At 54.7% G+C, this 17583-nt stretch overlaps 1 protein-coding gene and 1 non-coding gene across 2 annotated transcripts in view; both read left to right on the forward strand.

The window, feature by feature from the left end:
• The window catches only part of CTDSP2 (CTD small phosphatase 2), a 23701-nt gene continuing 6118 nt past the window's right edge, over positions 1-17583 (forward strand). The window contains exons 1-5 of the mRNA XM_027591971.2: positions 1-606; positions 14284-14432; positions 16073-16111; positions 16504-16605; positions 17167-17223. Of these exons, the coding sequence (XP_027447772.1) occupies positions 543-606; positions 14284-14432; positions 16073-16111; positions 16504-16605; positions 17167-17223 (411 nt within the window). The 5' untranslated portion in view covers positions 1-542. The remainder of the gene's footprint in view (positions 607-14283; positions 14433-16072; positions 16112-16503; positions 16606-17166; positions 17224-17583) is intronic.
• TRNAR-CCU lies at positions 15830-15902 on the forward strand. Its single transcript has one exon. It is a non-coding gene; the product is annotated as a tRNA-Arg (tRNA).

Raw genomic sequence — 17583 nt, forward strand, 5'->3', positions numbered from 1 at the left:
GGGATTCGCTTTTTCCGTAACAAAATAGCAAAGCTCCGGATGTTCCGCAGCCCCGGCCGCTCACGGGTGGAGGGTCCTGGGGCCTAGGACAGTGCTCTGGAGAGGGAGGCGCTGGCGGGCCGTAGAGCGGCCAGGTCGGGGGCCGCGAGGCGCGCGGGGGTGGGCGCTGCAGCCGCGGGTTGTTTATCCGGAGTACGGAGGGGAGGGGGGAGCCTGGAAACCGCCCCGTGTCCCATTTCCTCCTCTTGTTTTCGCTCCGGATTCTCCATGTTGGACCCAAACTGAGGAGCCCGGAGCTGCTGCCGGGGGATCGGGGCCGGGGGCACCCGGGGGAGCCGCTGCCCGGGCCGCCTGCCTTCCATACAGGCCGCCTCCCTTCCCGGCCCAGGGAGGAAACGAGAGCAGGGATGTGAACAGCTGTGGGAGTCCGAGTCTCGGGAGCCGGAGCCGGAGCGGGCCCCCGCCCAGGCCCCCCAGCCCAGCCCAGCCTGCGCGCCCGCCGGTCCTCCCGCCCAGCCAGCCCGGGCCCGCGGGATTGTTAGATGGAACACGGCTCCATCATCACCCAGGCGCGGAGGGAAGACGCCCTGGTGCTCACCAAGCAAGGTAGGGGCAGCAACTTCCCAAAACTTTGCGTCGCCCCCGCCCGGGTGGGGGGCTAGCACAGCCCGCAACCCGAGTCCGGGTCCCTGACCTCTTGGGGATCAGAGCCGGCGATTCCGACCCGACTCCCTATTCCATCCGCCCCCGCGTCTCTGTCCGCACTCAGACCCCTGATGGGGCTGCGCGGGGCCCGGGCTTCTGGCGCCCGAGGGGGAGGGGCGTCATCGCGCAGCTGTCACCCCGTCCTGCACCCCCTCCCCCCGTACGCAGAGAATGAGGAGTAGCGCTGGAAGCGCGAGTCACCCGCGTCCGTCCCCCTCCCGAGTTGGGAGGTGGGGTCGTCACTTTCCCACACGACTGCGCGCAGCCGCCCCAGGGCCGTGGGGGAGAGGGGTGGGGAGGAGGACGGAAGGGTCCCGAGCTGGAATGGAGCGGGAACTGGAGAGTCCAGCACTTCCCAGTGCCCCCCCAAGCCCGAGGTCGCTTTGCCGCGGGCGGTGACGGTGTCCTGCGGGACTTGGGACCAAGTTCACCGCCCGGAGGCGGGGGCGGCCGCGGTGGGGGAGGGGCCGAGCCTGCGGGACCCGACTGGCCCGCCCGCGGCCCTGCGCTGGGCCCGGGACCTCGGCGCTCTGGCCCGGCTGCCTGCTGCCGCGTTCGCTGAGCCTACGAGCCCGACCCCGAGGCCTGGCCGGAGCCCCTCCCTGCCCCGGTGCGCTTTCCCGGGGCCGCGGCTGCACACACAGAGCCGCGTTTGTTTAGCCGGGGAGCGGTGTCCCTGGTTACATAATTCGCCGGATGGCATCAGACCCGGCGTGTTTCTGAATCGCGCAGCGAAAAAGTGCGAGTTCTCCGTGGGCAGCAGCTCGCGGCCCCCGCCTTCCTGCGGGTCAGGTGGAGACGCTAGGGGGTCGCGGGCCCTCTCTGGGGTGGTCTTGGGGACAGGAGCGGGGTGAGGCCGAGGCCTCTCCGGAGGGCGGGGAAAGGTCGCTGCCCGAGGGTGCAGTTTCTCTTAGTTTGGTCACTCGAAGCCCCGAAACTCTTTTTTCCCCTCCCCCACGTTCCTCCTCGAGCCTTGAGGAATGTGTCTAAAATAGCGGACAGAATTTTCCTCGGGGAGTAAGGACTAGCGTCGTTTTTTTTGTTGTGTTTTTGTCTGTTTGTTGATTTTGGTTTTGGTTTTTTGGGTTTTTTTCTGGAGAACTTCCCCGGACTGGGGCCACTTGGCCCTGCGACTGGGGAGCGCACGCTCTTCGTACCAAATCCCGAGCGTTCCTGCCCTTCCCTCGACCACCCAGAATAGGATGTGCAGGGCCAAGTACTGCAGTTGAACATACTGAGGCCTAGACCTAGGCCAGCTGCGGGTCCTCGGGGTCATCCACATCCCCCTATTTGGAAACATTAGGCAGCAGGTCACTTATTCCTGGGGTTCACAGTCCCAAGTAGCTCCCTCAACTTGCCTAGGTGCAAGCTGAGCTGCTGGTGTCAGCCTTTCCCTAATTGCTGGAGTGGAATGGGGTGGAGGAGCACTGTATGCTTTCTGTATTGCTGGTCCTTCCTTAAATAAGCTTGCCCTGAGGAGGGGGAGAGCTTTGCCTGCTTGGATCCCAGCCCCCAAAAAGCCCCTGCTCCTTGTGCCCTGCGCTCCTGGCTGCATCACTAACAAGGCTGTGTGACCCCAGGGACAACTTTACCTCTGCTGGGCGCCCAGCTGTGCTGAGGCTTTCTGTGTTGAGCACTTCACTCCTGCCTGTTCCCAGTCTCATCCCAGGAAAGGACTCCAGGAGGAAGCCAGAAGTGAAGAGATTTGGGTGTGGAAGGATTCCAGAGGGCTCCCTGTAATGACAAGTGGGAAGAACCATGCTGTGCTTCCCTTCTCTGTCTGGTCCTCCTCTTGCAGGGGCTCTGGAGGGTGTCTTCCTGGTGAGGGGATCACACCAGGAGTGAGAGAGAGCAGGACTGCTGAAGGGGCAGCTTACATATCGGAGCTGGAAGTTTCAGCCACCAGGGCCAGTGGCGGGGAACAGAAGAGATGACAGCAGGAAGCAGAGCAGCTGACTTCTTGACAGCATTCAGTTGCTGATGTTGGTTGGATTTTCTTGGGAGTTACGTTTTTTGTTTTCTTTTTTGTGTGTGGTTTGTTCTTCATCTCCCTGGAGGAATCTGAATTCTCAAGGCAGCAGCCATGGGTCTGTCTCTCTCCATGTAATTTGACTGCATTCCGGAGAAGACATAACTATTTTCCTGGGCTGCTCGGGCAACCAGCAAGCCAACTTTCTGAGTCTCTCATTATTTACAAATCCTGCATCCTTTTTTTTTTTTTAAGCGGGGGTGGGGAGTAGATGTTTTAATGATCTCCTTTAGGAGTTCCTTGCTGCCGCCCCCCCCACCTCCCCAGCATCCCATCTCTCTACCCTGCCTGCCTCCCTTTGGAAAAAGGGGAAGGGGTGTGATGCAGTTTATTAACAGGTCAATTTCTAGGAGAAAAAAAAGACAAATTGCTGCTCCCAGCTTGGGTGGCTTTTTAGTGAAGTTGTTTGCCATTGTAGGGCTCTTGGGGTTTTTGTTTTTGTTTTTGTTTTTTCCTTTTTAGCATTCAGTTCTTGGAGCCTTAAGGCTGGCTGGGTGTGTTGATGATTCAAAAGTAATTACAGTAAGGGAAGTAGAACAAAGTTACTGAAAGCATTGATGATAAAAGGACCAAAATTGGATCATCTTCCCAGACAGATGGGTGAAATGGCTTCCTGGTACAGCGAGGACAGGGTTGTGTGTAACATCAAAAGTAGAAAAGAAAAGTTAATATCAGTTTGGCCAGAGAATGGCCATTTATTACAGCCCCGTAGGAGAGTGTAGCCCCATTGCTGGGAGGCTGTGCCATGGGCTTTGGAGTTAGATGGGGGAAAGCCAAGGAAACAGGACGAATCCTGTAACCTCCCAGTGTGAGATGAGAGGGTGCAGGCAGCCTCTTTCAGAGCTTATCGTGACCCGCCGGTCCTGTGGGGCAGTCAGGACCTTTTTTGTTTTCCATGAGACCTGACGGCCCCTCGTCTCAGGGAGAGATGACGATGCAGTGAGTGGTCTTCTCGCCTGTGAAACTGCACAGGTGCCGCTAGCTGACCAGCCCTTGGAATTAGGACGATGGCGAGTTTTTCTAGCTCCCGCTTTCTCCCCATAAGGGAGACATTCTGCTTTATTCTTTCATGAAAAAGCTCAAACACCTTTCCTTATAGTTGTAGGAAGGCCCTAGCGTAGGACAAGTGTTGTTGGGGCTTTCTTCCTAGTTGGCTCTTTGTGGGCCCAGGGTGCATGTTCATAGCTGGCTCCTCTCCTCTCCCTGCCCAAGCTCAGTCTTGGCCTCTTTGTGGCTCTGAGGCTCCCCCACAAGTCTCCTTTGGCGTTTTCCCTCCATCTTGGAATAGGGTAGGGGCCTGTGTGGTGACTCAGAGGCTGGTTTTGCTCCCTCAGGAAGACCCCAGGAGAGTGCTGCTAACTCAGCAACAAAGTTGGTGAATTTCTACCATCCTGAGGAGGAGGAGGCGAGGCCAAGGAGGCGAGGCGGGGAGCTGGTGCTCCTGCTGCCTTTGACTTGCCAGGCTTCCAGCGGAGCAGGGCTTTGGAATGGGGGGGGGGAAGCCCTGCAGAGCTGGCACAGGTGGTGGCGTCCTGTCTCCTCCTCAGCTATCGGGGTCTTAGAGAAACTGGCACTGGAAAGACTGTTTCATTCTCCACGAGGACCTCCACATCCGTTAACGATCGTGGACTTTGTCGAAACGGTGCGACCCCCGTAGAAGTCCCACCTCTAGCCGAGGTGCGCTGCTGCCTTTCCACGGAGAATGAAATTGTAGCAGTGGACGAGAAGGGAAAGGAGAGATGGCATGTAAACGTATGCATGTGTACGTGCAGATGTGTCTCCCTTCCTCTTCTTCCTGACCACTTTTGGGTAATTTAAGCTAGTGTCCTTTAGTGCCATCTTGGGAAGTTTGGTGTTTGGGTGAAATGGGAAGGGATGGAGGGCCTGGCCAGGTGAGGCTGGGCAGCAACTGAAGTGCTCACTGTTACTTCAAATAATTGTTCCAGGAGCAAAGTTAGTTGCTTCAGGCCTGGGTGCACATCCCTACTTTTCCTGTTGGCAGTGAGACATCACAAATCATGTTAGTGCTTGGAGTGACTTCTCTGTAAAATAGGAATATTGATATTTCCACTTCTATAATGCCTCATACTTAGGAGGTGATTGAGAAATGTTAATGCCCTTATTTTTTTACACTGCTAGACCACCCCTCCTTCGTTCCTCCTCCTTTCCCCCAAGGACACAGTGCGAACAGCGCAGGGTCATGTGGGTTTTATTGTTAAAGACAGGTGGCTGGGGGTCAGAGGGGACACTGATGTGGGGGCTTGGCCCTTCTGGAAGGATCAACCTCTGAGGCCCACAAGCAGGCTTGCTGCACAGACCCCTTCTTTGTGCCAGTGTGACTTGGGATGGGGTTTTATCTGCACTCCTTCGAGCAGCGTGCGCCTTGGGGCATTTGCCGCTCCACTGGCGCCTGGGCATCTGGGGGTGGGAGGAGGCCAGGGGGCCGTGCACCTCCTGGGAAGAGTCTCTGAAGTCTAAACCTTCTGAGCAGTTGCCCAGCCTCTCAGAAATGGATGTAATGAATGCTTGAGACAGCCATGTGCCGCTTTCTCGCCCTGGCCACGTTTGCTTTGAGAGTTAATGGACCCAGTGAGAGTCACGTTTCTTTTAGGGAATTCTAGTAACAAGGAGAGAAATAAAAAACTAGGGTTTTGAAGAGAAATAGATGTTCTTAAGCTGTGTCTTTGCTGCTGTGGTTTTGGGGTACAACAGTGAGAAAGCACAGAAGCAGCATTAAATTGCTTTTTATCCTGTCTTGGGCCGGCTTGCTTGTGAAGCACAGAATTAACTCACTTGTCTCGGGGTCATGGGACTGGGTGTGGCCCTGACATGATCCCCTCCCTCTTCTGAAATGGAGACATGGTTGCCAACTGGGATATAGATGAGCTCACTAACATGTAACTCTTAGGAAGGAACTGGTAGAAATCAAAGTGGAGAAATTGACTTAGAACTGGAAGCCTCTCTGGACCAGAGGCCAGCTAGAACAGGGTTTCTTTGTCCAGCAAAGTGCCCAGCCCTTTCAGGTCCATGTGCCTACACCAGGTCTGTTATTACAGAATGGGTACTCCAGGGAGCACCCAGCCTCCCTCAAGGCAGGAGCTGTGTATGTCCTGTTTTATCGGTCAGCTGTTCTAGGGGTTATCCTTGAACCTCCTGACATTTCCTTTCCCTTTCTAGGTGCACCTAGTCCTCCGCTCTGCCCCCTAAAAGTCAGACTTTGCTCTTACTCTCTTTTTATTCTATACTTTTTTTTTTTAATCTCCTGACATATGAATACCTTTTTCATCCTGTAGGATTTGCTCTTCCCCACCCTCACTGTTCTCAAGGAACAAGTGTGGCCCCATTCCCAGTGAGAGCCAGGCAGATTCATGGGAAGGCTGAAATCGCCTAGCACAGGCTTGTGCAAATGACTTCCCAGTGTAGTAGATCCCAGCTCTTCTGTTTCCATAGCAGAATGGGGCCTGTAAGAAGAGACAACAGGCTTGGGTCTTTTGACTCACTGATAGAGAGAGCAAGTACTCCTACAAAGGAAAACCAGACCCTAGGGTACAAGTCCTCTGGGACATGCAGAAACACTGAGCCAGTGAGATATGGTGGGGAAAGGGACCAAGGGGACATTGGCTGAATCCAGTCCTGGAAGGGTTAGTCAAGGACCACTGGCAACCCTTAGGCATTGGCCCTCAACCAGGGACACACATCAGGATCTCCTGTGACTCTTACTAAAAATATAGACCCCACCTGGGTCCTGCCGAATCAGAGCATGAGCAGGTGGGCCGGGCATGTGTGTGTTCCAAATGCTCCCTATGATTCTGACAAGTGTCCCTGGAGAAGAGCCAGGTAAACACAGCAGTGGCCCCAGCTGCCTGCTTAGCCCTGAGCAGGAAGAGTCCCCTGGAGGGATCCAATTTTGCTATTTTATTAAAGAGCCTGTGGCTCCTAAAGGGGAGTCCTAAAGTTTTCTGAGTGTGAACGGACGGAGTAACGATTCTCAACCAGTAATGATCACAGACTATAGAGCACTGACCATGGGCCAGATACTGTTCCTAGCTTTTTATATCTAGTATCTCACTTAATCCTCACACTGACCTGTGAGATAGGAATTAATCTCTGCTTCACAGATGAGGAAAACCTCAGCTAAGAGCTGAAGCACCTTGTCCAAGGCTACGTGGCTAGTTAGCGTCAGCCGGGACTCAGACTCCAGAGTCAAGCCCTAAGCATGACCTGCATGGCCTCTCATTTGCATTGTGCGTCCCCACTTTTTTAAGGTAACCTGAAGCCACCTTGTAAGGGACCCTGTAGTGTAGATCTTTTCCCATTAACCTGTGAGAAAACTGAGCCTCAGAGAGGTTGTGCCTTAGGTGAGACCACAAAGCTGTTGGAGAGACTGAAGTGGGGCAAGAGCTGGGTTTCTTGACTTGTACCTCAGTGCTTTCTCAAGTGTACACACTGGTTAGCTGATCCCAGGTGAAGCTGTGGGGTGTGGCAGGAAAGGTGAGTTTCCATGGAGGTAGGACAGACTCCCCGGCCGACTCCTTCCAGTCCTTATGCAGAGGCCAGCCACTAGAGGAAGATGGAACTGGTTGGCCAACCTCAGAGAGAGAGAGAGTGTGTGTGTGTGTGTGTGTGTGTGTGTGTGTGTGAGTGTGACAGAGACAGACTGTGATTGGTTTTTGTGGAGTCCCAGAAAAGGCCAATTCCCAGGCTTGGCCCTGCCACTACCTCTGTGTCCTCTGGAATGAGAAGAAATCTCTGTGGTCTCCTCCAGTGTGAACATTTTGAGATTGAGACGGAGGTTAGGTAATGAAAGTACCTTGTACTTAATGACTAGCAGTTGATACTAGAGCCAGGACATACCCTAAGCTCCTTATAATTCTCACAGCTCTATGGAATAGGTAATGTTAGTCTTCCCATTTTACAGGTGAAGCGACTGAGGCCCAAGGCCACACACCTTATATGTGGCAGAGCCAGGATTTAAACCCAAGTCTATGATGCTTTGTGTAAGCACTCTATCGTTCACTGGTTGGAGGAGAGGTGATTGAGGGTCCCTTTGTCCTGTGCCTTCACTGCTCTTTCTGCATCTCACTCATGCATATGTCCCCAAAAGCGGGCTTACGTAGCTGGAGGGGAAAGGAGGCACTGGATTCTTCATGGCTTTTCACCAAATCAAGCATTCCAGAAGTCAGCCAGAGAGCCAAAGCAAGGGCCGAAACAGCCACCAAGAAGGTGTTTGTGTCCTGCCTGGCAGGTTTCTCTTAGCCTCCCAGCCTCCAGCAGGGGCCTGCTCAGTACCTCCTCCTGGGGAGAGGGAGGCTCAAGGTGGGCAGGTGTGGTTTCTAGTCCCCCACCATGACATCTCTGCCCTCGGTGGCGTGCATGCGGCGAGGCCTCAGGCAGAGGCAAGAACAGGATCCAGCCCTTCGGGTTCTCCTAGATGGTATCTCTTGTCTGTCTCAGCTACCACCATGGGCCATCGATCACTTCCTGACATCCACTGAGAGCCCTCTGGCGTGGGTTTGGGGGCTGAGCCTACTGCTGACACTTGTGTGAGGAAACAGCCCCTTCATCCCTAGTCCAGGACCTGTTGCTGCTTCTGGGAGCCCTGCCCCCACCCCAGCATGTTTCTGAAGTATGATTTTGGGGTTTTTTAAAAGATTTATTTATTTATTAGAGAGAGCACGAGCAGGAGGGGCAGAGGAAGAGAATCTCAAGCTGACTCCATGCTGAGCACGGAGCCGGACATGGAGCTTGATCTCAGGACCAGATCACGACCTGAGCTGAAACCAAGAGTCTGTCACTTAACCGACTGCGCCACCCAGGTGCCTTGAAGTAGGATTTTAAAGTATGTTAGAGTGACCTAGGAGGGTGTTTTGGCAATAACTTGTATAAAGGCTGATTGATAGAGTATCTTGATCATGTTTTAGAAGTTGCCAGGAATCCCCTGCTCCCAAAGCAGTCCTTGAGGGAGCATCCCTAAAAATGAGGCCCTGTGTTGAGATCAGTGACCAGATTGCTGAGGGGGCAGGGAAAGGGCAGGAGGCACGTAGTTAGTGACCTGTAACCCCCCTCCGCCACCCTACAGGCTGCATTTAGGACCCAGGACTAAGAAAAGCCCTCCTGTCTTAGAAGAAAGGGAGATGCAAGGAGCCCTCCTGCCCAGGGAAGGGGGACTATTAGGGGACACCGCACAAGTAAAACAGCTTGGATGCTGGCCGCAGGGAGGGGCCCAGTATAGAAGGGGCTGGTGGGAGCTAAGCAGCATGGCTAAAACCACTTTTAAAAATCCACACCGTCAGATTCACAGCTGCTTTTTGGAATTTTGGGAGCTGGTGCTGAGCTGAGTGAGGCCTGTCTGCCTTTGTCACCTGAAGAGAACAGTGTCAGCAGTTGGGCATTGTGGGAACTGGTGTACCCTCCCCATTGTTTCTAGTCTTTTCTGTGTGGGGGATGTCTAGGCATCTCTCAGCCTCTTGTTCCCCTGCCGACTCACCTGCTGGTCCGAGGAGCCCTTCCGTCCACCTGGCACTTCAGGGCCTACCCTTAGCCAAGGCCCAGATGCCCCTTGCTGTGGACCTGGGAGGACTCCTCTCTGTGGGGAGCCCCAATCAGACGTGTCTTGGCTGCAGGGCCCAGGCAGCAGGCCAAGAAGGGCCGGAAATGCTCCAAATACTCTCCTTCCTCCAATAGCTCAGGGGAGGGAGGCCCCTCAGAGAGGCCATTTTATAGTGATAGCCAGGCTAAATCCTTTGCTATGGGGGGATGGGAAATGGTGGGGAAGGAAGTACTTCTGAGGGAACCAAGAAAGCATCCTTCTACGTGAATGGGCTTGTTAAAATCCAATTGCCTGAGCGCTTGCCTTCTGCCGCCTCCCAGGCGGATGTGTGAGGAGTTCCTTTGCTGGGACACGAAGCTGTGTTGTTGGCAACAGTGATATCTGAACCTGACCTTCAGAAGAAGGTTAAAAATAGTGTTGTCCTGGCAAAGCCAGTCTCCGTCTTGGGGGGGGGCGGGCGGTGTGTGTGTACATGTACGTGTGCGCACGCAGACCTGTACACGCAGGAGCTTCTGAGCAAATAGCGTCCCCATCTGGTGCTTCTTGGGGGCAGCAGTGGTAGACAGAAGGGAAGAGGGCACTGTTCATCTCAAGTGGAACAGCCTCACCTGCTTTCCTGTCATTTGCAGAATATTAGCCAGGGTGTTTGCAAGCTGGAGAACAACTTCCCTAGTGGGTTTGGAAGTAGGTATATAGGGATGCCGTGCTCATGATCAGAGTTCCTTTGGCACCTTTCTCATGGCTCCTCTTCTTGAGCTTCAACCACATGCTGGGGGTGGGAGGGCCCCTGACCTCCTGTTGCTGGCCTCCTACAGTGAGGTCCAGTGTTGCTAACGAGGGGTCATCTCCCCTTCAATAACTCAAACGAGCACGGCACTTGGCTCTGGAGTTGCCACAGCACATTACTGTGCCAACAGCAAGCTTTGTTTATCCCTCCATTCCGGAGTGAGGTCTTGGTGTTGGCCCAGGTAGCGGATGAGGAAACCAAGGCTCCAAGAGGCTGTGTGTCGGAGTCAGTAACTGGCAGAGGCTGGCCCCCAGCCCAGGGGACCCTGGGAACAGAGCGCACCTCCCGTGTTCTGCCACCTCTTCACGCCCTGCCTTGGCAGGAAGCCTTGCAGCGATGAACTGGAGGAGTGGCCTGGCTTCCTCGTTCTCAGCCACCTGCTCACTGTCTTCTTAAGCCGAGCTCCCCTCGTTAGGTCCGTGCTGGTCCTCTCTGACACTCGGCCCCAAACCAGATGTTTGGCACAGAGGGAGCAAGGTGCACATCAGCAGCTGGGCAGGAGAGGAGGGGTGCCCACAAAGCGCAGGCAGCAAGAGGGATGCAGGGGGGAGAACAGCTGGTTCTGGGGCTACATGGCACCCATTGGCATCCTGCCCTCCCAGGTTGGGAGATCGTGGGCAACGAAGTCCCCAGGGGCCCGTAAAGCCTCTTGTGCCTGGTGTTCCTGTCCTGGGAGGGGGGGGCCGGTGCTCCTCCCCATCCTGCACGGAGGGGTCAGGGGTGGCCTGCACCTAGCTGTCGGGGACACAGTACTGAGTGCTGGCTGAAAGGAGCCCTTTGAAAGGCTCTTTGACACAAGTTTCAGATCCCACTCTGATGAGTGCCCCCCCTCACCCTGAAACCCACTGAACAAAAGCAGGTCTTGGGCCAAAGCTCCTGTCTCCAGCCCCTTCCCTATCCCCTCCCCCATCGTCCTCTTGATTTCCCAGAGGTATCTGTCAGTCACAGCAGGTGCGGGGCTGGGATGGGGGTGAAGCAGACCCTGGAGTGGAGTCCCAGAGCCTTGTACTATTTCACCCCTTGCTCCTTTCATGGTCTGCCGAAGAAGGCGGCTAAGAAGGGGGCTGGGCCCCAAACTAGTCCTTCAGCATTCTAGCCTAGAGAGGAGGAGAACAGACATTCTAAGAGACTGAGAGTGCCCCACTACCTCCCTGGTGCTGTAGGAATAAATGTACTTGATGCCCCTGAGCCCATCGGGGTGGGTAGTGGGTAAGAGCTCTGGCTCTGGGTTCAGGCAGATCAGCTCTAGGCTCAAGTCCTGCCTCTGCTGTTGTCCCGGTGCGACCTCAAGCAGCTAGCTTCGGTTTCCCTTCTGTAAAATGGGGAATTTGTGCCTACAAATGGGTCTGTGGTGAGGATTAAGTGAGGTGATGATGTCAGGTGTTTAACACAGGGCTGGCACAGCCTCGGTTCCCAGTAAGCACGACTGAGGCCCAGAAAGACTGCGTGGCTTGCCGCAGGTGCTCAGCTCCTTCAGTGCCCACCTTCCCATCGTCACATAAAGGAGGCTTTTCTGTTTCTCCCTCTTCTGGGCTGTTGCACACCAGTGAAGGCTTCCACAGGTCCTGGCTCTGTGCGAGTGACAGGGCCCTGGAGTTCACAGAGTCACTCCCTTGGCCAGTCAGTCACGGAGCACCTGCTATACACAGGGCCAGAGGCTGGTGAATGTTCTCGGCTGAGGCCGTTGCCCATCAGGAGGCAGCCATGTTGAGGGGAGGCTAAAGAGGCTGTGATGAATTCTCAGAGGCAGTGTTCATAAAGGTAAGGAGGACAGACAGCCTGGAGAAGGGCTGAGGGAAGTGGGGCCCCAGCACAGGGACATGTGGGGGGGGTATTGACCTTGCTGCTGTGGCGCCTGGGGGACCCTCCTCCAGGCGCCACAGCTCTGTGCTCTGTTCCGAGCACCTGCCCCCAGGGTCGAGGCATTTGTGGTCTCTGAGGCCCAGGGGCTGCCTGGTTACATTGTGTTTTTTGAGAAGACCTTTATCCCCTGCTGAGTCCAAACCAAGCTGAGGAGCCCCCACCCCCACCCGGCCGAGCTCTGTGTCTAAGGCTGGAGTGCATCTGCCTGTTGGGCCTCCCGCGGTGGGCACCAGCAAGGCCTCTCTGTGGCCCCAGCCAGCTGCCCCTTTCACCCCCCTGCCTCTCAGGATTACTTAGCCTTCACAGCGTCTGTCACTAAGATGCTGAGTGCATTCTTGACGGCCTCTCTTCAGGAAAGGCCCGGGCTGTGTGGCCTTGTAAGAAAGGCTCCATGCCCGGGTTAAGCCTCTGATTGTGGTTCTGCATGAAGAAACCATAAACCAAAGGAAAAGTGATGGTTCAGCTTTGGTCTTGGAGCTTTGTGTCAGCGTCTGCTTGCGTCCCCCAGCTCGGAATTGAATGTGGGCCATACAGGCAGGTGGAAAAGCTGCCCTTTGCCTCTGATTGCTGCATAGATTTTATTAAGAGTCAGGAAAAGTCCAGGGAGCCTCTCATCCTGCTCTTTAGGTGCTGGGCTCCGCTCTAAGGTTTGTCTCTTTAATACAGGGGCCTTGCCAGGGGGTGGGGGGCCCCCCTCCGCCGTGCATCTTCTTGGTTTATGACAAAAGCCCCAGTCCCTGGAAATCTTGGTTCTTCCACCGGGGCCAAGAGCTCAAGAGCGATACCTGGGTTTGTAGGCTAATTGCTGGGGAGGCCTGGTCCCTTACTGAAAGGTTTCTAATGGTCATCCCAGTGTCAGGGGGTCAGGCCTCACCCAGGGAGGGAGCAAGTTCTGAAGCACAGGGATGGCAGCCCGCACCTGCAGGAAGCCCTCTGCTGCTGTTGAGTCAGAGCTGAGTGGGCTGGCCTGGGCGCTGCTGCCTGCCGCTCGGCGGCCATTTCCTCACCCTTGGCCGTGGCGACTAGAGTCTGGTTTTCTCTCCTCCACTCACGGGTACAGGCAGCCTGCACCCAGGTATTAAATGACCCTCTCCCCACTTCTTTGCAAGGGCCTCTGTGCTCTGAGGACCGAGTCCTGCCTTGCTCCTGGGTGGGTCCCACCACATTGCCTCCCCCTTTCCTTCCTAAAGGGAACAACTCAAGGAAAGTCATCCTTGGTGCCACATTCTCTTTGCCTTTTTGACGCCCACAGGGACAGGTGTTTCCAGATTTATTTTCTATTTCCTGCACAGTGGTCCGCCCATGTTGTAAGGTAAAGTGGGCTGGGTTTAAGCCTTGGGCCCCTCCCGCCCGGGCGGAGACCTGTGGCTGGGGACTGTCCAGCCACAGTGACACGGCGCCACCTCCTGGCCGAGGTCCCCACCGCTTTTCCCGACACTTGCTCAACAGTTGCCAGAACAGTTTCTGTTAAAAAAAAAAAAGGCACTGGAACGATATTCTGAAGTCCGTTTCTGGTTGATACTGTAATGGCCGAAGCTGTTTGTACCAGCGTGGCTTTTCTGGGGCTGCCTTGCCAAGCCTCCGATTCAAATGGCTTTGTATTTCCAAAGCCTGAATTACCAAGGCAGGAATGAGCAGCTACAGTCTAGAAGCCAGGCCATTGGCCTAGAACCCCACACCAGGTGTGTTTCCCAAGGGGTTGGCGTGCCTGTGGCCTACGGGTCAGGCCTCGTGCCCGCGAGGGGAGAGAGGAGGAAGGACCACGGCCAGGGGAGGGAGGGAGAGTGTAGCTTCTTCCTTGGGGCTGCAGCTGTCTTCCTGTCTCTTGTCCCCGGCCTGGCCTCAGCTCTGCTGCCGCAGACCCAGCATCTGGGGATGCTGACCCTGGACAGAACCACAGCTCCACTAACTCGAAGGGGCCTAGGTGTCTCCTTTGTCTAGAACAGCTAGTTCTTCTGTGAAGAAGAGAACCAACCAAGGCTGGTCGGGGGGCAAGGGGGTGGCCTTGGTAACTTTTACTGTCGCGGGGACCTTCGGCATGCTACCGGCGTGGCGGGACCCCTGGATTCTATACCCGGCTCCATCTTTGAGTACCTCTCCCCTGCCGCGAAAGTGAGATCAGCTTCTCTGCACCTCATTTCCCAAACCAGAGAGTGGGGATTCCTGCTGCTTCAGCTGTAGAGAGGTGTTGGAATAAAGCTGCGCCCTCCACTATGGACTGTATTTGATGCTCTACCAAGCACCTGCTGTGTGCCCTGGTGGGGCTTACAGATTGGAGGGAGGTGGGCAAAGGGTACCTGTGGCCAGAGGGACCCTGTAGCTAATGCATCATCATTCCTTCTGCTCTAGGCCTGGTCTCCAAGTCCTCTCCTAAGAAACCCCGTGGACGGAACATCTTCAAGGCCTTTTTCTGCTGTTTTCGCACCCAGCATGTTGGCCAGTCAAGCTCCTCCACTGAGCTCTCCGCGTACAAGGAGGAAGCCAACACCATTGCTAAGGTAGCTCGGAGAGGGTGGTGTGGCGCCGGCAAGGAGGGGGCTGCTGGTGGGGGCCCCTGCAACTGTGGCATGTGGGCAGGGTAGTCGGCCCTGAAGTCTCAAAGCTCTCTGGCTCAGAGGCCTCTCCTCTGTCTTGCCCACATTGTCCATCTCCTTTCTCCTGGCTTCCATTGTGATATGGGCCATGTGGCTCTCTCTGTAGTTTCTGAGGGCCCCTGCGGTCCAGACCCTTCCAGGTTCCAGGAACTGTGCAAGGCCCTTTGCATGTATTGTCTCATGTGATTATAGCAGCCATGCAGGGAGATTCACAGAATATTCCCACTTACACACCTGGAAACTGAGATCCAGAGGGTCTGTGTAGCCCCCAAAGAGTTAATGGCTAATAAATAGTCAGAGTTTGAGCTCCAAGCTCTGTGGCTTAACTGCTGTGTTTGTTGTGCGTCCTGTACTATGCAAAGCTGTCTTCCAAGTTACTTGATTTCCCAGGAAGCAAGGAATTAAAATTCCACCACACTCTCGATACCCTTCTCCAGCCCTCTCACCTGTCCTGGGGGGGACATTGGGAAATGTGTGGGTGTCCTTGAGCCTCACAACAAGCAGAAGGTATGTCTGGCATTTCAAGGGTGGGGACAGCCCAGACCAAAACCCCATCTGCCCCCAAAGCCGTTGGTTCCTTCTTTCGGAAACACCAAGGTCGAGCTCTCCTTTTTCTCTCTCAAAACCAGGCTGAAGACATGTGCGTCAGTACATTATCCAGTAGGGGGAAATCAGTGAATAAAGTGCAACATGACAGTATTACTTAGCAATTGATTTTTACAAAGTTCATGATAACACGGGAAAGTATTGAGTTGCAACATTAAGTTGAAAAGCAGAATGTGAAATTGCATATTATGGGGGAAAAGCTGCTACAACAGGCTTAAAGGACATACACTAAAATGCCAACATTAAGCTTTTCTAAATGCTAGGATTTTCGTTTTTCTTCAGGGTTTCCATTAAGAACACGTTATCACTTTTTACAACCCTAACATTTTTATTACTAGCGAAAGGCCAGGGAAGCCTTCTGACCTTTCTGTACTCCACTACCCCTCACGTTTTAAGACACGCAGTGTGGGTGCACATTGGCATGCGTGATGTTTTAGAGGGGCTCAGCACCCGCTCCCCAAAAAGAGTGTCTAGAAAACACACCACAGTGAGAAGTTCTGATTTGGGTTCTGCCTCTGATTCCGGGTCCCCACATCAGCTACTGGAGTTCCCTGTTCCTCAGTTTGTCCAATAGAGAGGCAGTGACAACTGAGAACAGACACTGCCTTCTCCATCCTTCATCAAACCTGATGTCGAAAACAGCTCTGGCCTTTCCCCTTTCCTGTCCAGCTCTTAGGAAAAGTCATTTTTGGGGCACCTGGCTGGCTCAATCGGTAGAGCATGAGACTCCTGATCTCAGGGTCATGAGTTCAAGCCCCACGTTGGGCAGAGAGCTTACTTTAAAAAAAAAAAAAAAAAGTCACTGTTTTATGTCAGAACCTTCCAGGGGGCTGGGGTTTTGTGGAGAAAATGACCCTCTGGGCCTGAGGCAAAAGCAGTGGGCTTGAGCTGGGATGGCTTTGGCTCGTGGGCACTGACTGCCTCCTTTTCTCCAACAGTCGGATCTGCTCCACTGTCTCCAGTACCAATTTTATCAGGTATGTGACTTGGACCCAGACCTGTGGTCACATCGGGTGACGCCCGTATTCCTCAGCGCCTGGCTGGCGCTGCCTTGGAAAGCCATTTGTCCCAGATATTTGCTGAGGGCCCACTCACTGCAAGGCGTTAGATTTTGGGGGGGATAGCTGACCTCCATCCCACACCAGCCCCAGCCTGCATCTCAACGCCCAGATCACTTCATAGTCCAATGGGAGGCTGGAGCTGAGGAGCCAACTCTCTCTACCTCTTGGCCATCAAAGGGCGCCTCTTCTGGGTTGAAGTTGGGGGTCTTCTGTGTCTTGCAATGACCCTGGTCCTTCCCAGAGTTCTGCTGAGGAGAACACTTGGGCTTTCTTGGTGGCAGGCCTCAGCAGTCTGGCTCTGGTTTCAGATCCCAGGGACCTGCCTGCTCCCAGAGGTGACAGAGGAAGATCAAGGAAGGATCTGCGTGGTCATTGACTTGGATGAAACCCTTGTGCATAGCTCCTTTAAGGTAGTTCCATATCTGGAGTTCTTCCTACGCGCATCTCCGGCTGTCTTGTGTACCTAACTGGAGGTGCTCGGGGGCAGCCTGAAGCTGAGGGCGGGCTGGGGGGCCTCTGGCATTTTGTCCACACTGGCGTCACAGGTGCTCAGAGGCCACACTGAAGATTGTGGAGTAGGAATCCCTGCTCCCCCCAGTCACTGCCCACAGTCTTCGTCTGCCCCTAGTCACGTAGCCCAGAGAGCCGCCAGGGCTCTGGGCAGGGCAGGCCTGTGAGAGGGTTTGAATCAGCCTTGCACCTTGCCTCCCTCCATTCTGTCAGGATATCTGTTAACTCAAGAAGGCCCTGAAACAGCTCAGGCAGAATTGGGGGTGGTGGGAAGGAGGGAAAACTCGGAGGGGATGTTGTGCTCCTTAGTGGGGTGGTAGGATGAACTTCCTGGAGTCTCTGAGATCTGTTCCTCCCCAGCCCTCCCAGGGGACAGCGCCCCCAATTCTGCCTGTGGCTGTGGCAGGGACTTCTTGTCTGCTTCCCACCATGCTGACCTCATTAACTTTTCTGCCTTCCAGCCAATCAACAATGCCGACTTCATAGTGCCTGTAGAGATTGAGGGGACCACGCACCAGGTGAGCTGCCTGCCAGGCCACAGCCAGCCCAGAGGCCTCGGGCCCCTCCACCCGCCGATGCGCTCCGTCCATGGGGTCCTCTCCTGCAACTTCAGCCTCTCCTTTATTGGTACCTCTTGCACTCAGGGCTTTCTGATCTTAAGAACAGTTCAGCCTCTCATCCTCTCTAGCTGTCATCCTTTTTTGCTTTGCATCCAAGCTGTTTAAAATTAAATATGACTCAATAAGAGTAATAGCTGTCATTTACTGAATACCGCCTCCCGGTCAAGGTGGCCAGCACTGTTAAATGATTGCGTTTTCTCAAATCCTGAAGCCCTGGTGTCTCTGCCTGTTTTCTCTCTTCCCCATGCCCACCCACTC

The sequence above is a fragment of the Zalophus californianus genome, chromosome 9 (assembly GCF_009762305.2).
Source record: "Zalophus californianus isolate mZalCal1 chromosome 9, mZalCal1.pri.v2, whole genome shotgun sequence".
Classification (NCBI taxonomy): Eukaryota; Metazoa; Chordata; class Mammalia; order Carnivora; family Otariidae; genus Zalophus; species Zalophus californianus.